This window comes from Biomphalaria glabrata, chromosome 11 (assembly GCF_947242115.1).
Source record: "Biomphalaria glabrata chromosome 11, xgBioGlab47.1, whole genome shotgun sequence".
NCBI classification, from domain to species: Eukaryota; Metazoa; Mollusca; class Gastropoda; family Planorbidae; genus Biomphalaria; species Biomphalaria glabrata.
The window spans coordinates 33,445,471-33,467,702 of record NC_074721.1 but is presented as its reverse complement, the minus strand read 5'-3'; the positions used below and the strand labels follow the sequence as shown (position 1 = coordinate 33,467,702).

At 37.9% G+C, this 22,232-nt stretch overlaps 1 protein-coding gene across 3 annotated transcripts in view; it reads left to right on the top strand.

Annotated features, from left to right (window-relative positions):
• LOC106078551 (contactin-like) overlaps positions 1 to 22,232 on the top strand; it is a 96,882-nt gene that overhangs the window by 15,011 nt on the left and 59,639 nt on the right. For 2 of the 3 annotated variants that reach the window (XM_056005010.1, XM_056005009.1), the window contains exons 3-6: positions 7,578 to 7,672; positions 8,100 to 8,185; positions 19,619 to 19,746; positions 20,578 to 20,691. In XM_056005010.1, the coding sequence (XP_055860985.1) occupies positions 7,578 to 7,672; positions 8,100 to 8,185; positions 19,619 to 19,746; positions 20,578 to 20,691 (423 nt within the window). Of the gene's footprint in view, positions 1 to 7,577; positions 7,673 to 8,099; positions 8,186 to 14,725; positions 14,865 to 19,618; positions 19,747 to 20,577; positions 20,692 to 22,232 lie in introns of those variants that run through there. The other variant, XM_056005011.1, reaches the window with a different exon arrangement.

Sequence of the window (22,232 nt, the reverse complement as noted above, 5' to 3'; positions counted from 1 at the left end):
GGTCTGAAAGGGGAACTTTACTTTTATTCAGGGCTGAGGAACTGGTCTAGACACTCTTAACATCATCTGCCCTAAATATCGCAAGGTCTGAAAGGGGAACTTTACTTTTATTCAGGACTGAGGAACTGGTCTAGACACTCTTAACATCATCTGTCCTATAGATCGCAAGGTCTGAAAGGGGAACTTTACTTTTATTCAGGGCTGAGGAACTGGTCTAGGCACTCTTAACATCATCTGCCCTAAATATCGCAAGGTCTGAAAGGGGAACTTTACTTTTATTCAGGGCTGAGGAACTGGTCTAGGCACTCTTAACATCATCTGCCCTATAGATCGCAAGGTCTGAAAGGGGAACTTTACTTTTATTCAGGGCTGAGGAACTGGTCTAGACACTCTTAACATCATCTGCCCTAAATATCGCAAGGTCTGAAAGGGGAACTTTACTTTTATTCAGGGCTGAGGAACTGGTCTAGACACTCTTAACATCATCTGCCCTATAGATCGCAAGGTCTGAAAGGGGAACTTTACTTTTATTCAGGGCTGAGGAACTGGTCTAGACACTCTTAACATCATCTGCCCTATAGATCGCAAGGTCTGAAAGGGGAACTTTACTTTTATTCAGGGCTGAGGAACTGGTCTAGGCACTCTTAACATCATCTGCCCTATAGATCGCAAAGAGAAAGGTTACATTAATTAAGAGCTGAGGAACTAGTCTAGGCACTCTTCCGGCTCTCTGTATCTGGTACACATTTGAGGCAATAGGTTACAATCGACGCTATATCCTAGTTAATAAAGACTTAAAACTTCGTTTAATCAGTTTGACATGAGCTAAGGAGTCACGTGACCTTACTTACTATATGACCTTATTAAGTGAATCAGACAAAACATTTGTTTAAGGAAAAAAACAAACGTCCCCGTGCAAGTCACATGACAGGTTTTATAGCTATTGATGTATGGATGACACATAATCAATAGGTCAGTTTAACCCTTTTACTTTCACATTTGACATATTAACCCTAACCCTCTAAAACAAAACAAAAAAAAAAAAACAATCTTGTGTCCCACAACAGAGGCTTTTCTGTTCATGTACGCTCTTCATGAAAGGAAAACAAGGAAGCTCAATTCAAAATCCGACCTTTAATTTACCAGAGGACAGCCCTAGATAAACCGTATTGTGTAAACATCAGTCATACATGGGAGACATAAATACACAATGACTAACTGTGAACTTCAATTGATTTCAAGCGACTCTCACGAAGTCCAAAAAAAAAAAATAATAAAAAAATAATCCTTTAAAAAAAAAAAAGATCTTATCTCAAGGGGATTAACTCCACCCTTAAAAACTATATGTATCAATAATGTAAAAGTATTTCCCCTTATTCGACATGAAACAAAAATAATAATTATTAATAGTAAATTGACCAATTGAGTATTATGTGTTTTGTTAGGTACAATAAATAATTGTATCAAGTATCAACTTGATCTGAGAATGCGTGAAGAAAAAATAGCTTTAACAATTAGTTAAGGGGACTAAACCCAACAAATTTACCCATATCTTTGAATAATGAAATATTTGTTTCCCTTGTTGCTATTAAACAAAATCATTAGTTACCTGTAATTATTTGTCTAATTAGTTAATTTTTATTATTATTATTGATTCATGTCTTGTTTATGTCATTGAATAAATGTGCGAAGTTTCAGCTTGATCCGAAAAAGGGTTTTTGCCAGACAGACAGACAGAGTGAGTTATCTTATCTTATCTTATATAATACAGACGTTACTTCAAAAAAGAAGATGATTACGTCCTACGTGTCATGCATTTAGTCATGCATATTAACCAATGACTTAAATTCTGCCAAGTCACTGGTTTTCCTGGCTAGCTCAGGCAACCCATTCCATGCTCTAATAGCACTATGGAAGAAGGAGTATTTGTACAAATTTGTCCTAGCATATGGGACGAGGAATGTGCCTTTATCTTTGTGTCTTTCAGAGTATTTTATTAAATTTTGTTTTTGTATTTGAAGATTATGGTTCAGTGTTTTATGTATTATTGCTACTTTACTTTTGAGCCTTCTGTCCTGAAGGCTTTCTAAATTTAGTGATTTTACTAAAGGTGTTACTCTAGTCAAATGTGAATATTCGTTTGTTAAGAATCGCACTGCTCTATTTTGTGTCTGTTCTAGTTTCTTAATGTTTTCTTGAGTTGAGGGGTCCCAAACAGAGGATGCATATTCTATTATTGGCCTAACCAAGGTTAAATAACATTTTAGTTTTATGTTCTTATTTGATTTATAGAAATTTCTTTTAATAAATCCTAATGCTTTGTTTGATTTTTTTGTAGTTTCATCAATATGTGGATTCCATGACAGTTTTTCATTTATTATAACACCTAGGTATTTTGCGTTTTTAGTCTGTGTTACTGGTTTGCCATGAATAAGATAAGTGGAATTAATTTGTTTGATATAAGCTTTGTAAATAAACACCGTTTTTATACCACTTTTAGAGTGATTTTTTCTACTAATAACTAATAAATATTAGTTCAAAAAAACTATGGAACACTTTAACCCCGACCCATCCCCTTCCCCCCGAGAAAGAGTCCAGGTTAAGCGAATGTTTAACTTTACAAGACCTCATAATATTCCAATGATAGGTCTTTAGATCTAGACTTAAAAGACATGCCCACAATTTTCCTGAACATTAATTTATTAAACTCTTCGAGAAATGCCGAAATATTATTAGCGGCCCCCGTAAGGGGAAAAAGCCGCTATTAGGTTTGTGCAAAATGTCCGTCTGTCCGTCTGTCCGTCTGTCCGTCTGTCCGTCTGTCACACTCAGATCTCGAAAACTAGAAGAGATATGAAAAATATTATTTCATCATTAAATCCGGCTTGAAAAGTTTAGGTGCAACGGCTACTTTTGGTTTTCTAAAAGCAAACCGTTTAATTTATAAAATTAATTATGCAAGCGATTTTTTCATAAAAATACACCAATTCTAAAACAATTACGTAAATGTAAGGGAGGCAATGTTACAATATGCTAACAAAGATGGACAATTTTTGTGTATTTTCAGTATCACTAAGTCAAATATATTTTTAAAATGTACAGGAAATGTTTACAACAAATACAAATAATAGTTAAAGTCGTTTTTTCTGGTCAACTAGCTGCTAAAATTAAAAGAAAACATTTCTGTTTGTTTATAAAGGCTAATAATGCACTTTGTATGTAAATATCACGCACATTTTTTTAAATGGACTTTTTATGCAGCGATTTTCGTGCAGTAGCGTAACGTCGCAACATGACCAGGTGCTAAACCAATTATAAAAGGCTCTTATAGATGAAGGCGATTTTTAGTCTAGCTAGGCCGTGTGACGTAGTGTTTTTTTTCCCTCTGACGTTATATGGAATTAATTCTTCAAATGAAATGAAAAAAGAACTCGGTATAGTAATGTTTATTAAGCCTCGTTATGTGACTCGGGTTTAAAAAAGGAATGATATCTTGATTTAGATCTAATCTAGATTTTTTAAACTAGATCTAGATTTTTATTACAGTATATCTAGATCTGGATTAATATTCTAATTAAAATTATTTTAGAGTCTAGATCTAGAATTTCTAGATCTAGTTTAGACTAAAATAGACTAGATTAAGATGTAGAATTTCAATTTCTAAACTTAAAGTGTAAAAAAAAGTGTAGATTTTCATTTCCAAACGTTTTGATCAATATTGTAATGTTTTAATATACTAAAACTAATCTACTATTTTTTTATTAAATTTAAATTTAAATTTACGGCAAATGAATCTTTGAAACATTATTACTTTTGACCATCGGATGGCTGCCTGGTCGTGCGGTTTGCGCGCTGGACTGTCGTTCAGATTTATGGATGGCCCAGGGTTCAAACCCTGCCCGCTCCCATCCCCCGTCGTCCTGCGGGAGGTTTGGACTAGGAAGTAATTATCTTCAACTCTGAAGGAACATCCGAAACGTGTAAAGCATTTTACATCAAAATTAAATCACCTCTTGAATATTATTTGCGAATATGCAGATCCGACAGGGATCCGACTTCGACGGGGGCCGCCTCTGAGTTTGTGTAACACAAACTCTCTTTGTAATCTTGTTTTTTTTTTCTTTTGTCTAATTTAAATCGGTATCTTTGTATACTTTGAAACATTATAACCGTCAAACTAAGGTTTTCACAGTGTGGCCAACGAGCTAGTCATTCTTTTTCTAACAAAACACAGCAACAGTCGAATTTCTAGGAAAATCGTAAGAGCAGTTTTCGGAGTCTGTGTCGGGCACGACATGGCCTAAATTGTGCCGATGTGCCAAAAACCCAACATATCAAATACCAGGTTTCACCAACTCACATACCCCACACGTTTTCACGAAGATACGAGTCAAAAAAATAGAATTCTTTTTTTTTCATTTCTAAGTTTCTAAAAATTCAAAACTCTAATTTTTTTTTTATAAACCTCTATTCAACTCGTACTCGTGGAACCTGGGCTCAAAACCTGGACACCGATTTCCAAAACAGCGGGGACGCAGAGGCCGAGTGGTTAAGCGATTGGGGTCCTGGTTTCGAATCTCGGTGAAGACTGGGGTTTTGAACTTCGTGATTTTTAGGGCGCCACTAAGTCCCCCCCCCCCCAGCTCAAATGGGTACCTGACTTAAGTTGGGGAAAGTAAAGGCGGTTGATCTTTGTGCTGGCGACATGACACCTTGCTCGTTAACAGTCGGCCAAAGAAACAGATGACCTTAACATCTTCTGCCTATAGATCGCAAGGTCTGAAAGGGGAACTTTACTTTTCTTTTTTAATGGATAACATACCAGTTCAAAATGAAATAAATAACCTACCAGTTCAAAATGTAATGGATAACCTACCAGTTCATAATGTAATGGATAACCTTCCAGTTCATAATGTGATGAAGAACTTACCAGTTCATAATGTAATGGATAACCTTCCAGTTCATAATGTGATGAATAACTTACCAGTTCATAATGTAATGGATAACCTACCAGTTCATAATAAGATGAATAACTTACCAGTTCATAATGTAATGGATAACCTACCAGTTCATAATGTAATGGATAACCTACCAGTTCATAATGTAATGGATAACCTACCAGATCATAATGTAATGGATAACCTACCAGTTCATAATGTAATGGATAACCTACCAGTTCATAATGTAATGGATAACCTACCAGATCATAATGTAATGGATAACCTACCAGATCATAATGTAATGGATAACCTACCAGTTCATATTGTAATGGATAACCTACCAGTTCATATTGTAATGGCTAACCTACCAGTTCATAATGTAATGGATAACCTACCAGTTTATAATGTAATGGATAACCTTCCAGTTCATAATGTGATGAATAACTTACCAGTTCATAATGTAATGGATAACCTACCAGTTCATAATGTGATGAATAACTTACCAGTTCATAATGTAATGGATAACCTACTAGATCATAATGTAATGAATAACCTACCAGTTCATAATGTAATGGATAACCTACCAGATCATAATGTAATGGATAACCTACCAGTTCATAATGTAATGGATAACCTACCAGTTCATAATGTAATGGATAACCTACCAGATCATAATGTAATGGATAACCTACCAGATCATAATGTAATGGATAACCTTCCAGTTCATAATGTGATGAATAACTTACCAGTTCATAATGTAATGGATAACCTACCAGTTCATAATGTGATGAATAACTTACCAGTTGATAATGTAATGGATAACCTACTAGATCATAATGTAATGAATAACCTACCAGTTCATAATGTAATGGATAACCTACCAGTTCATAATGTAATGGATAACCTACCAGTTCATAATGTAATGGATAACCTACCAGTTCATAATGTAATGGATAACCTACCAGTTCATAATCTAATGGATAACCTACCAGATCATAATGTAATGGATAACCTACCAGTTCATATTGTAATGGATAACCTACCAGTTCATATTGTAATGGCTAACCTACCAGTTCATAATGTAATGGATAACCTACCAGTTTATAATGTAATGGATAACCTTCCAGTTCATAATGTGATGAATAACTTACCAGTTCATAATGTAATGGATAACCTACCAGTTCATAATGTGATGAATAACTTACCAGTTCATAATGTAATGGATAACCTACTAGATCATAATGTAATAAATAACCTACCAGTTCATAATGTAATGGATAACCTACCAGTTCATAATGTAATGGATAACCTACCAGTTCATAATGTAATGGATAACCTACCAGTTCATATTGTAATGGATAACCTACCAGTTCATAATCTAATGGATAACCTACCAGTTCATAATGTAATGGATAACCTACCAGTTCATATTGTAATGGATAACCTACCAGTTCATATTGCAATGGCTAACCTACCAGTTCATAATGTAATGGATAACCTACCAGTTCATAATGTAATGGATAACCTTCCAGTTCATAATGTGATGAATAACTTACCAGTTCATAATGTAATGGATAACCTACCAGTTCATAATGTGATGAATAACTTACCAGTTCATAATGTAATGGATAACCTACTAGATCATAATGTAATGAATAACCTACCAGTTCATAATGTAATGGATAACCTACCAGATCATAATGTAATGGATAACCTACCAGTTCATAATGTAATGGATAACCTACCAGTTCATAATGTAATAGATAACCTACCAGTTCATAATGAAATGGATAACCTACCAGTTCATAATGTAATAGATAACCTACCAGTTCATAATGTAATGGATAACCTACCAGTTCATAATGTAATGGATAACCTACCAGTTCATAATCTAATGGATAACCTACCAGTTCATAATCTAATGGATAACCTACCAGATCATAATGTAATGGATAACCTACCAGTTCATATTGTAATGGATAACCTACCAGTTCATAATGTAATGGCTAACCTACCAGTTCATAATGTAATGGATAACCTACCAGTTCATAATGTAATGGATAACCTTCCAGTTCATAATGTGATGAATAACTTACCAGTTCATAATGTAATGGATAACCTACCAGTTCATAATGTGATGAATAACTTACCAGTTCATAATGTAATGGATAACCTACCAGATCATAATGTAATGGATAACCTACCAGTTCATAATGTAATGGATAACCTACCAGTTCATAATGTAATGGATAACCTACCAGATCATAATGTAATGGATAACCTACCAGTTCATAATGTAATGGATAACCTACCAGTTCATAATGTAATGGATAACCTACCAGTTCATAATCTAATGGATAACCTACCAGATCATAATGTAATGGATAACCTACCAGATCATAATGTAATGGATAACCTTCCAGTTCATAATGTAATTGATAACCAACCAGTTCAAAAGTTTATTTAAAAAGAGATGATATATTATCATATCTCAATTACAATTCTGGAAACACTCCCAGCATTCAATTTTTACATGGTTAAGTGCACTTGGGAAAAACATAAAAGTAAATTGGTCATTATTTAAAAACATGATGCAAACATTGAAATGTATCCAGTAACTTTGTGGTTTTCCTTCAGATTGCCCTGACGGCTGGCTCAGAGAAGAAAATGATTGCTACTTCTTTCATTTCTACCCGGCGAGAAATTTTGAAAACGCAAAACAAGTTTGTCAGGTGAGATGTTTTAATCAGAACATGCAGACGTCACATCCTTCAAACGACTTCAAACAAAAACTCTAAACCATTTTAGTAACTAAGTGCTAACATTGTCATTTTTTTTAGTAACTAACTGCTAACATTGTCATTTGTTTAGTAACAAAGTGCTAAATTTACCTTTTGTTTTAGAAACAAAGTGCTAACATTACCTTTTGTTTTAGAAAAAAAGTGCTAACATTACCTTTTGTTTTAGAAACAAAGTGCTAACATTACCTTTTGTTTTAGAAACAAAGTGCTAACATTACCTTTTGTTTTAGAAACAAAGTGCTAACATTACCTTTTGTTTTAGAAACAAAGTGCTAACATTACCTTTTGTTTTAGAAACAAAGTGCTAACATTGTCATTTGTTTTAGTAAGAAAGTGCTAAAACTGTCATCTGTTTCAGGCTCAAGGTGCTAATATTCTCAGCGTAGACAGTCTCAGAGAATTTACATTCATCTCTGATTGGCTGACCAGAAACGATCAAAGAAGGTAGGAGTATATAGGTTGTGATTTAGTGAGTGATGTATACGAACGATCAAAGAAGGTAGGAGTATATAGGTTGTGATTTAGTGAGTGATGTATACGAACGATCAAAGAAGGTAGGAGTATATAGGTTGTGATTTAGTGAGTGATGTATACGAACGATCAAAGAAGGTAGGGGTATATAGGTTGTGATTTAGTGAGTGATGTATACGAACGATCAAAGAAGGTAGGAGTATATAGGTTGTGATTTAGTGAGTGATGTATACGAACGATCAAAGAAGGTAGGAGTATATAGGTTGTGATTTAGTGAGTGATGTATACGAACGATCAAAGAAGGTAGGAGTATATAGGTTGTGATTTAGTGAGTGATGTATACGAACGATCAAAGAAGGTAGGAGTATATAGGTTGTGATTTAGTGAGTGGTGTATACGAACGATCAAAGAAGGTAGGAGTATATAGGTTGTGATTTAGTGAGTGGTGTATACGAACGATCAAAGAAGGTAGGAGTATATAGGTTGTGATTTAGTGAGTGGTGCATACTTTTAATCCCTAAAAATAGTCATGGCTAGATCAAGAAATAAATAATCAAATAAAAAGAAGTAAAGTACCCCTTACAGACCTTACGATCTATAAAGCAGATGATGTAAAGGTCATCTGTTTCTATGGCGTACGGATAATGAGGGTGTGATGTGACCAGCACAACGACCAATCGTTTTAATTTCCCCAACTAATTTTAGGTACCAAGGAAAATGTTGGGTGGACTAAAAATCCCGAAATTAAAAATCCCAGACTTCACCGAGTCTTCCTAACATAACGTACAAACAAATGTGTGTGAATCATTGTGAGATGGAGACTGCCAACGTACTGACCACATTGAGAATACAAAGGGAATCAAATAAAAGTAGAGATATTTCAAACTGATCTTTACAATTCCTTAATTCAAAAATTCACATGTAATTTAATTTTTTAGATCTAGATCTAGTAATTGAACATCAACCCCCCCCCGAAATGAAATCCCCCCCCCTGGAGGGGGGAACGGAATTAAGTGACTGATTTTTGCTTTCATTTTGTTTATTTTAGGTGAGATTGTAATACTAAATCATCACTTACCACAGCACAGCCGAGGGGGTTTTGAGTTAAAAACCCTGTACCAGGGGGTTTTGAGTTTAAACCCCCCTACCAGGAGGTTTTGAGATTTTAAAAAACCCTATCAGGGGGTTTTGAGATACAAATCCCTCTACCAGGGGGGGGGGTTTGAGTTTTAAACCCCCTACCAGAGGTTTTTGCAGTTAAATCCCCCTCTTCTATAAAACAAAACAAAAAAAAAATGCAAACAGCAATCCCCAAATTCCAACAGCACAGTTAAGGAAGATTTTGATTTTAAAAACCCCTCCAAAATTTACGATAAACCCCATCTTCAATATAAAAAAGCAAATTACACATTCAAAATTTTATGAGCGTTGCCAAAGGGGTTTTGAGTTTAAACCCCCCCCCCCTTCCAGTTGGGGTTTGAAGCTAAAAAGTACCTCTTCAATATAAAAAAAAAGCAAATTACACACTATAAAATCTATGAGCGTAGTCAAAGGGATTTTGAGTTTAAATCCCCTCCTCCAGATGGCTTTTTCTTTAAAGTTAAAAACCCCTCCAGATGGTTTTGAGTTTAAAATTCCCATACAGAGCGTCTAGAGTTGAAAACCTCTCTCTTCAATATTATTTTAAAGCAAACTACAGTCACCAAATTCTATGATCGTAGCTAAATGGGGTTTTGAATTAAAAAAAAAAAAAAAAAAAAAACCTCCTGAGATTTTTTAGTTTAAAACCCCTCAACAAATGATTTGACGAAAAAACTTTCCTTTTCGATATAAAATCTAAAGCGAAATACAGGCATATAATTCCAAAAGCGTAGTCAAGAAATGTTACAAATTTCTACCATTGGCTTGGGCTCCATTAATAAAGTGTGAATAGTCTTCTGCCGAAATTGAAAAACATTAAATGTGGCTCAACAAAGATGGCTAAGACAGATTTTAGGAGTCAGTCATAGAGATCGGTTCTAAATCAAAGAAATCATATGCCGAACTGGGAGTCGAATCCTTAGTAATGTTGTGACAGAGCGTCGCATGAGGTTTTGCGGGACATGTTCTCCGACAAAATGAATTACGCAAAATAAGAGTTGCGGAAACAGATTTCCGGAAAATTCGCCGAACGGCGCGAGAGGGTCTAAGTCAGTAAGAATAGCACATTAGCTTTTTGAAATAAAACTTTTTAATAGCAAGATAATGAACTGTAGATACCTCAGAATATGCATTTTGTTGGCTTTCAATACCAGAAATAGTGCTCGGCGGCGGGGCTTCGCCCCGCGCTGGGGGGAGCGCTGCGAGCTCCCCCAGACCCCCTTGCTAGTAAGGGCGGGGAGTCTACAATAAATAATAAACGTCTTCCGAAAGGGTCACAATGTAATAAAGATTAATTATGTACACACACACACATATAATTTTTTTCCGCCCGAATCCCCCCCCCCCCAAAACCCCTCCCGAAAAAAAATCCTGGCTACGCCCATGAACTGTAGCCTACTCTGGTCTCATAATCATTATTTTGCAATTTTTAGATACATAATCCAGAAACATCTAGGTCATCAATCTATTGAAATGCTACTTCTTTATCAATAGACTGAATGCAACACTAAAGTGTGATTTTGATTGTGTATTTTTGATGTTCATTTACTAGATCTAGGTCTAAAAATTTAATTATATCGTTATGACCATAGACATAAATAAATGTCTATGGTTATGACATGATTAGGAATTAGTTATTTGTTTCGGGAATAGAGGAAAAGTTTTACTTAGCGACGATGACGTAAAGTTTGTTAAAAAGTAAAAACGCTCTCTCCGATACTATCAACAAGACGCTTTTCAGTATACATAGACGGATCCCTTCTTAAGTATTAAACGTGTTTATAGTTTCAATAACAGTGTCGACTACCTATCTTGATTGTTTCGGCCTTTCGACGGTGTTGGAAGGTTACCTCCTGTTTATTTCATTGTTTGTATTTGACATGGAAGAGCCACAACAATATGTTACATAGGTTAGGATTGAAAAAAAAAACAACACAACTTGACTTCCTTTTAACCTCTTTACAAAACAACGCCTTGATCCAACTTTCTAAAAAAATGTTCACAATCGATCAATCGCGGATAAGAATTTATTTCCGGTTTCCAGTCTAGATATAATATATAAGTCTATGGGCTTGGTCTATAGGCCTAGCAGTAGAATTATAGATATTCAGAGTCTCAGAGTACAGTATTCCTTCGCTAAACCAGGGGATTTTTTCGGGAGGATGGAGAATGGGAGGGAATGCTACAATTTTTTTCCCAAAGCTTTTATCAAGTCTATCAACTCAATCTGTCTGTCTGTCTCAGACTGTCCGTCTGGTCAAAAGTTTGTACAGGTTAATTCTTCCACATCCGATCTCGGAGTAGGCTAAATTTGTGAATAATTATTTCTTTTACCCGACAACACAATAATCCGTTGTTTTTTTTAAATTAATCAATTATTTAATTAACTAATGGTAATACATTATTGTGTTTCGTATCTCAAACAAGAGAAAGAAAATTGTAACTGACTCAAGTGTGGTATAAGCTGAATCAGTCCCCTTTATAGGTCATCGTCTGAGTCTTAGTGAACACAAACCTGAGAAAAAGGACGAGACTACATACAGTCTTCCATATTCAGAAGCTTTCCACTAGCAGAGTGGTTACCGTGTTGCCTTGAGAAGCCTGCGAAGGCTTGAGCCATGAGTTCGAATTGAGCTCGTCCCCCCCCCCTCCTCTTTTTAAATTTTTATAAATATTTTTTAAATGTTAATCCAGATCTATTCTAAATTAAATGACACGACTGACCCGAACTAATTGATACAAGTACATTTGACATGTGCTTTGTATTTTTGTATTAAAAGTTTTTTTTAATGTTCTTGTTTAAATATACCATTCCATAGTTATTAAGTGCAAAATAATCGCTCTAACAAAAAAGTTATCAGCTGCATAAAGGAATTTTTAAAATACTTTTTTTTTTATGTTACTTGTTTTAAAACAAACAAAAAAAAAAAGGGCCACACCAGGATATAAAATGTGTACATTTATAGGCTAGCCACGCAGTGATGCCCAACCTGATTCGACCATCGGGCCGTTTTAATTTCCGACACTCGTGTCGTGGGCCACATGACCGAAAAGGTACAAAAACGAAATGAAATCGACCTGAAACAATTTTATTAGAAACGTGTGGCTCCAGTACTTACATTAATTAATAGGAGATTGGAAATTTATATTTAATTCTACGCTTTGGAAAATGGCTTCACGTCTTGACCTACAATGTGAATATCATTGTGGCTACCATTACCACCGACTCATTTTCTGGTCTCTTTTTGGTAAATATTCCCATCCATCCTCCAATCTCCAATCTTTAACCTTCTGTATTCACGGCTCAAAGCAAGAATGCCGTCATATTAGTTTTATAATGCCGTTTATATATGTTGTTGTTGTTGTTGTTTTAAACTGCTACACTTTATTATTTATTATGCCAAAAAAACAAATATGTTGGATTTTTATCATGTTCCACACAAACAAGTAAAGATCCGCTCACTTTCCCTGGTAGATTCTAAATTCAGAGTCCACTTGTACTGTCTTCGGCTCTCCCATTTCATAATCGTAGACACGTTAAAGGCCATGGTACCAACCCATTAGAGAAAAAGTGAGGGCCTAACGTAGGTCAAGATACATATTTCAATTATTTTTGTTTTTGAGAGACGTTTTTTTTTTTTACACTTGTGCCAACGGCTCGGCGGGCCGGATGGAAACACATTGCGGGCCGAATTTGGCCCGCGGGCCGTATTTTTGGCATCACTAGGTTAGTGTATTCAATAAAAAAATTAGAATTTCAACTATGTTTTTTTTTTAGTTAACAACATTGAGGTTCAATTCTGCGTCCTTGACATTATGAGTTAACTGTATGGAATTTAGCTCTGGTGAGATGAAGGGAGAGTAATCCTTGAAGGATTACGGGCACGCCATGGCCTAAAATGTGCCGATGTGCCAAAAACTCAAAACTTAAACTCAAACTCCTTGACATTATCTAGTTTAGCGAGACATTTTCCAATACAGTCGTCAATACAATCTCTTACATAGTCGTAGTATCAATCAAGACACACACACACTCACACACTCATTAATAAAGCCGTCCGTAAATAATAATAATAATAATAATAAAGCCGTTCGTAAATAATAATAATAATAATAATAATAAACCTACACAATGCTGATGTCAATGTCGGTTTGGACGACGTAGGGCATGAGATTCGCCAATGGGAAGAAAAAACACTCCACGGAAAATTTCCGGCTTCATTACATGGGGACAACATCGACAAGGCTGCTTCCTTAACATGGCTCAAAGCAGGTCATCTCTACCCTGAAACAGAAGGCTTTGTTACAGCAATACAGGACAGAGTAATCAGGACAAAAAATTACGAGAAGCATATCCTGAAACTCAATGTTGTCGACAAATGCCGAAAATGTGGAAATGTGGGCGAGTCGATTGAACACATTATGGCAGGATGTCCAGCCCTATCAGAATCAGCCTACCCTAGGTCGCCATAACCAAGTTGCAAAGTTAATACACCAACACCTGGCTTTGACGTACAAATTGATCGGTAAGGACACTCCCCCTTATTATAAATACTCTCCGCAAGAGGTTCTCGAGTCTACTGAACATCTGCTGTACTGGGATAGGCCTATTCTGACCGACAAAACGGTAGATTTCAATCACCCGGATCTGCTGTTCATCGATAAAAAAGAAAAAAACGCTACCATTATCGATATCGCCGTACCACTGTCTCATAATTTAAGAAAAACTGAGATAGAAAAACAAAGAAAACCCCCTGACCTCACAGGCACCTTCAAGGCCCTTAACATTCCTAAGAACATCTTCGTTGCCTGTCAGAGGGCGGTACTGCTGCAGACCTGCCACATCACCAGAAAATTCCTCATGGACTACGATGAATTTTGTTTCTCTTTAGCGAAACTCGACCCTGGCAGCGCCAGAGAATGACTACTCGTTCATTTCTAACATAATAATAATATTATTATTATTATATTATTATATTATATTAATATTATTATTATTATATTAATATTATTATTATTATATTAATATTATTATTAAACCTTCCATACAGATGTCAATAGGGTTAACGCAAACACTTAATTTAATAATTAAATTTTTGAACATTGCTTATAATGTCATTTTCTCTTGAATAATAATCAAATACGTATTCATTATTGCAAGGCAAACACCATACTTTTTCGTTTTTGAAAAAAAAAAAATCGCTCTTTGTCATTATCCTAGGGGGAGCTTATAACAAGCAAATAACAGCTCAATTTTTGCCATATGTCTCAATACTATAACATTTATCTCCCTTTTCAAACAAAATTAATTTACTACCATTAATTATATAACTAATTAGTAACATTTTTTTATTGATTCATGATTTGTCTCGAGAAATGTCCACTTGCTCCGAGAATGGGAAGTGGGAGAAGTAACGTGTAAATGATCTGTACTAGACAGAGTGAGTTTATATTACAGCCAAGGACCTTCGATAAAGTCCAGTAGGGAATCGGCGACGAAGGCCCATTGATCGTAAGAAAAGCTTTTATTCAACTAACATGCTTGTCCCGGAGCTTTTCGCTTAAAGTCTTTTCTGAGGGCCCCCAGCAGTAATGGCCAAAGACGGAGTAAAGGGGGCCGTACCGCGTACATAGCGCACCTCGCTTCAGTCCTGGGTCCACTCGCTATAAGTGACCGAGGGCAACGCTAACCATGGGAGGGGGGGGGGAAGGGTTACCTCATATTTCTATACTGTACCCGCCACGTTCCGTGCAAGGACCGCCACTCCAGCTAACGGGACACTGATGTCCACTTTGTTGTACGGTGTGGCGGACTTTTTGGCACGGATATCTGGCTTTTGTTCCATCCCCACCCCGAGTGAGATAAAAAAAAAAGTCTCTCCCAGGGTATCCAGGGGCCATGTTTGCTTCCCGCTCTTAGCGTATTTAGTTCCACTACTAGACGTGTCCACGTAGGCGCCACGCTGGAGAGACGGGGGGCTGAATTCTCCGCAGCCATGGACCAGATGGCGTCTATTGGAGACAACGTCGACATTAGTTAGACACACACACACACACACGCACAACGTAGCAGGAGGAGAAAAAAAACTAATTCTAGACTGCAATGAATTTTTGTCTTAGCTTAATACTTACGCAATAAATAACATGTGAAATACAAACAAGACGTGATTGAAATTGAAGTGAATACAATGTGAACATTTCGGCTGCTGTTTATCTGCCTATAAATCGTTCAGCTCAACGTCATGTTCGTTACGTGGTTAATGGGGAGGGAGGGGGAGGGGAAGGTAACATGGAGGAATACATTGGGGGGGGGGGAGAACGATTCGTGATTTGGAAAGTGCAGACGACGTCCTGAGAAAGTGAGGTGGGGGGGGGAGTAGCTTTGTTAAACTCAGGTGAGAATGACATGACTAACACAAGTTCAGCGTGACCTGCTCAGGAGTTGTTTCCCTTCACAGGCTCATTGAACATGATTCAACGTTATGTAATGTCCATAGTGGTAGTTCTAATGTTTAAGTTTTACAGTGGGTATGAAAGTCAACACTCTGGCTAGGGGACAAAAAAAAGGAGGGACTCCTCAATACTGTAAAGAGACGAAAGCTGGTTCTGTCCTACTGTAAGACATGATTCTCTTTTAAAAATTCATCCTTCAAGATGATGCCTATTATAAGCTATCCCGACAAGATCAACGTCTAATCTTTCGACTCAGGACCGGACATAACAGAATGAAACGACATATGTACCGGAAGCTCAAAATTGGAACCAGTGAAATCTGTCCTTGTGGAGTGTCACCAGAGAATGCTGAGCATATCCTTCAAAACTGTTTACCATGAGGCCCGTACAAGACACTGGCCTCAAAACACCCCAATAGACAGAGAACTATATGGAGAGCTCCCTGATTTGAAAACCATTGCACAGTTCATCTCATATATTGGTCTAGTCATCTGAACGCTCCAACATAACAATGACAAAGAGAAAGAAGAATATCATTCAAGGTACAGTGGGGAAAGCACAAAGAAAAGTTCGTGGTAAGGCCTCTAGCCTCTAGATATTTTGCTAAGCACAGCTGCTTATCAGAAAGAGTGTAGGGACTTTGTTATGTAAACTGTCACAGCACCCCTACGAACTATCACAGCACCCCTACGAACTATCACAGCACATCTACAAAATGTCACAGCACCCCTACGAACTGTCACATCACCCCTACGAACTGTCACATCACCCCTACGAACTGTCACAGAACCCCTACGAACTGTCACAGCACCCCTACAAACTGTCATAGCACCCCTACGAACTGTCACATCACCCCTAAGAACCCTACGAACTGTCACAGAAAGCACAAAGAAAGGTTCGCAGAACCCCTACAAACTGTCATAGCACCCCTACGAACTGTCACATCACCCCTAAGAACCCTACGAACTGTCACAGAAAGCACAAAGAAAGGTTCGCAGAACCCCTACGAACTGTCACAGCACCCCTAAGAACCCTACGAACTGTCACATAACCCCTATGAAGTGTCACATAACCCCTATGAAGTGTCACATAACCCCTACGAACTGTCACATAACCCCTATGAAGTGTCACAGAACCCCTACGAACTGTCATAGCACCCCTTCGAACTGTCATAGCACCCCTACGAACTGTCGTAGCACCCCTACAAACTGTCATAGCACCCCTAAGAACTGTCACAGCACCCCTACCAACTGTCACAGCACCCCTACAAACTGTCATAGCACCCCTAAGAACTGTCACAGCACCCCTACCAACTGTCACAGCACCCCTACAAACTGTCATAGCACCCCTAAGAACTGTCACAGCACCCCTACCAACTGTCACAGCACCCCTACAAACTGTCATAGCACCCCTAAGAACTGTCACAGCACCCCTACCAACTGTCACAGCACCCCTACAAACTGTCATAGCACCCCTACAAACTGTCATAGCACCCCTAAGAACTGTCACAGCACCCCTACCAACTGTCACAGCACCCCTACCAACTGTCACAGCACCCCTACAAACTGTCATAGCACCCCTAAGAACTGTCACAGCACCCCTACCAACTGTCACAGCACCCCTACAAACTGTCATAGCACCCCTACAAACTGTCATAGCACCCCTAAGAACTGTCACAGCACCCCTACCAACTGTCACAGCACCCCTACCAACTGTCACAGCACCCCTACAAACTGTCATAGCACCCCTAAGAACTGTCACAGCACCCCTACCAACTGTCACAGCACCCCTACAAACTGTCATAGCACCCCTACAAACTGTCATAGCACCCCTAAGAACTGTCACAGCACCCCTACCAACTGTCACAGCACCCCTACAAACTGTCATAGCACCCCTAAGAACTGTCATAGCACCCCTAAGAACTGTCACAGCCACCCTACGAAGAAAAGCAAGAAACAGTTGAGATGACAAGGGGACACGTTGGATTGCAAGAAAACAAAACGCTAGAAAAAAACAAAAATAAAGTAATTGTTGGTAGCGAAAGAGAAACCCGAGACGACAGAGATTTGCAAAACACAAGTGCGCTTGCTAGTGCTAACGCACCTAGTTAATCCCTTATTGCTCAAGTAATCTAATGTGTAAATGCATATTCCCCCCCCCCCCCCCCACCTTTTCGCTGTGCCAAGTAGATGGACAAGAACAGGTAACAGTTGGAGAAACTTGCCCAAAACGAAGACGCCTGGAAGAAGCTGATTGGTAGCTTATGCCCCAGACGGGATTCACTTCATGCTAACTAGAATACAATATTTTTTATGAGGACTGTTTGAAAAATGTGTCAATCAGAGCTCAATTAATCCTTCTTTGCAGATGTTCACGATAAACTGAACAATGTCAAGGACGCTAAGTGTTGCCAACTAAAATATAAGCCACAAATGGAAGAACTTAGAAAATTGGATTCTGCACGGCTAGAATATGCACTTACTTAGACTTAGGTCCTCCCTCGCCGTTCGGTTGTCTCCACAAAGTCTCACTGGCAATGTCTCAAGCCTCTTCCCACCTGGTGTCCACTGCTCTGAGGTCCTCCATGAAGTTATACGAGGACGTCCCTGTTTGCGCTTTCCTCGAATTGGCCTCCATGTCATCGCAACTCTTGGTATGCAGAAGATGCACACAGATAATCAAAGAACTTATAAAAACATAGATGATCTGCACTTCTTTTAGTTTGTACACCGGATGCACCCAAAAGATGTCTATTTTTGGCTTGGCTGCCATTGATGAAAATCTCCAACAGTGGAATACAAGCACGCCAATCTGAATTTAAAATCTATATAAATGTTGGCTGATTAGGTTAATTACGTTCCACGATGGTGTTAAAGATTGCGTTGACCGTATTGACAATGATAAAGATTGCGTTGACCGTATTGACAATGATAAAGATTGCGTTGACCGTATTGACAATGATAAAGATTGCGTTGACCGTATTGACAATGATAAAGATTGCGTTGACCGTATTGACAATGATAAAGATTGCGTTGACCGTATTGACAATGATAAAGATTGCGTTGACCGTATTGACAATGATAAAGATTGCGTTGACCGTATTGACAATGATAAAGATTGCGTTGACCGTATTGACAATGATAAAGATTGCGTTGACCGTATTGACAATGATAAAGATTGCGTTGACCGTATTGACAATGATAAAGATTGCGTTGACCGTATTGACAATGATAAAGATTGCGTTGACCGTATTGACAATGATAAAGATTGCGTTGACCGTACTGACAATGATAAAGATTGCGTTGACCGTACTGACAATGATAAAGATTGCGTTGACCGTACTGACAATGATAAAGATTGCGTTGACCGTATTGACAATGATAAAGATTGCGTTGACCGTATTGACAATGATAAAGATTGCGTTGACCGTATTGACAATGATAAAGATTGCGTTTACCGTATTGACAATGATAAAGATTGCGTTGACCGTATTGACAATGATAAAGATTGCGTTGACCGTATTGACAATGATAAAGATTGCGTTGACCGTATTGACAATGATAAAGATTGAGTTTACCGTATTGACAATGATAAAGATTGCGTTGACCGTATTGACAATGATAAAGATTGCGTTGACCGTATTGACAATGATAAAGATTGCGTTGATGGTACTGACGTAGAAGCTTAAGATTCCGTAGACCGTCAAATTGTACTAAGTTTTGTTAAAGATTGCTTAGACTATATTTACAATGGTTTTTGAAATTTGCTAAACGATCGATAGTTTAAAAATAAGTATGTTTGTTAAATATTTAGAGAGATGATGTGGTGGTCAAGCACGACAAACGACAATTTTGTGACAGAAGGTCCTGAGTTCTGGACAAATGGAACAAAGAAAACCACCACACCTGAGAGTGGATTGCAACTTGCATTTTTCTATACAGGTTAGTGACATCAACAGTCTTCTCTTAACGGAATCCCTTATATTATATTATATTATATTATATTATATTATATTATATTATATTATATTATATTATATTATATTATATTATATTATATTATATTATACTATATTTTATTTTATTTTATTTTATATTTAACTCTTTATATTGGAATATTTCACCAGAATGAAAGAAAGAAAGAAGAAATAGATAGATAGACAGACATGACAGACGGAATGGCATATTAGACACACCGGACAGACAGACAGACAGACAGACAGACATTCAGACAGACAGATAGATAGATAGATAGATAGATAGATAGATAGATAGATAGATAGATAGATAGATAGATAGACATAGTAATTCTCCTATTTTAATCTCTCTCTCTCTCTCTTTCTCCCACTCTTTCTCTCTCTCTCTTTCTCTCTCTTTCTCTCTCTGTTTCACTCTCTCTATATTTCTCTTTCTCTCTCTTTCTGTCTCTCTCTCTCACTCTCTCTCTCTCTCCCGGTTTCTTTCTCTCTCACTCTCTCTCTCTCTTTCTCTCTCTCTCACTCTCTCTCTCTCTTTCTCTCACATTCTCTCTCACCCTCTCTCTTTCTTTTTCTCTCACTCTCTCTCTTTCTCTCTCTTTCTCTCTCACTCTCTTTCTTTCTCTCTCTCTCTCTCTTTCTCTCTCACTCTCTCTCTTTCTTTCTCCCTCTTTCTCTTTCTGTCTCTCTCACTCTCTCTCTTTCTTTCTTTCTCTCTCTTTCTCTTTCTTTCTCTCTCTCTCTCTCTCTCTCTCTCTCTCTTACTTCCCGTCTCATTATCTTCTTGTATATTAAGCTGACTCCAGCAAGTATAAATGGACCTGGTCATCGCCTGACAGTCTCCTCTCATCTATATGTGAAGTCAGTCTGACCGAGGCTTACAGAATCTTAAGCGATGCCAGAGATCACAGTGAGTAGACTTTTTGTTTTTCGAGTACATTCACATCTACCTTTTACATGCCGGGGCGGCGGGGATGCACCTTATTGAGGCGCTAAGTGGTAAAGAGATTGGCTTCCGAACCGACTGGGATTTTTAATTTCGGGATCTTTAGGGTGCCTGAAAGGGGAAACTTGCAACTAATTAGCAATAATAGTCTTCTGTTTGGACCGTTAGGGCCCTACAGATGAACTGTCAACTGTCTCTGTACATTCCTCTCTATCTTTTACCAGAATTAGAGCCTCTTCTGTCGCTTCTTCTGTCGCCTCTTCTGTCGCTTTTTCTGCTTCACCCCCACCTCCTTTTTTTTTACCTTCAACTGTTTCCCGCAGAAGAATCTTAGCGAGCCCTGTGGATCTTGTAACTTTGCCGGACAGTCTTTGTTTTTAAATAATGATCTGAGGGTCATCGTTGGGCTCAATCGCCATGGCGATCCTGTTTTGAATGTCCACGCGTGTGATGCGGTCTCTGTAGAATCCTTCCGTAACATCTTATTTCTCCCTCTCTGATTTTGCAGTCCAAGATTCGCAAGCGCGTACGGAAGTCGCCATGACCAAGATGGCGCAACAGTCTGAATTTTGTGCCGAGGGTTTGTCTGTTCACATTTTCTTGAGCTTTGCAAGTGAGACTAATGGTCTACAAATGTTTAAATTACTTCCTCATTTAGAGAGTCTTGGTAAAATTGTCATAATACTTAGTCCTTGTAATACATCTGTAGCTTTTATTCATTTGATTTTAGATCGTACTTTTTGATACTTCTACCTTGAACGGAGGGCCGGCTTTAGGCCGATTTGACCGATTGCTCCAATTGGTCCCCGCGCCTGGCAGGGCCCCGCAAATTAATATTAAGCATACACGGCTCTTGTGACAGACTTTTAAAGATGTAGGACTTGAAGGGTTAACGCATTTAGTGTGGACTTATCGTACGATTGACGTAACTTTAATTAACCCACAGGCACCTATTGCGTTTGAATTTCGTTCTATGCATGTTGTATGGCAAATGTTGGTATAATGACCTAATTAATAGTAATAGTTGCTATCGTAAAACAAATCTAGAAGAGGGGCATCCATTAAATTGGGCCCCGCAATTCGTAAGGCCGGCCCTGCTTGAGCGTCATATATTTTTTCGACCTCCTGACTCTATCACTCATGCCAGCTCCATTGAACATTTCCAAAGACAGTACGTCGCACATACCCTAAACGTGTTATTATAAAATGTTAATACACAAATAACCGTCTGGCTTATCTGTTACGGCCCCAACTATATAAACATATTCATCATTGTGTGGGTGTGTCTTTGTTGTCGCGACACATCACGTTTCGGGCTCTCCCCCCTCCCCTTACTCTCACTGTAGACATATTGCTTAAGCGGTTTGACTGTCTACACTCTACAGGGTGGGGCATAAGGATCTCTGGGGCACTGTGTAGCAGTAGAGAGGCAGGACATGTTCCATTCAGTAGGCTACGTGCTACCATTGTTAATAATTATACCAATATTTCTTCCTATTTCACAA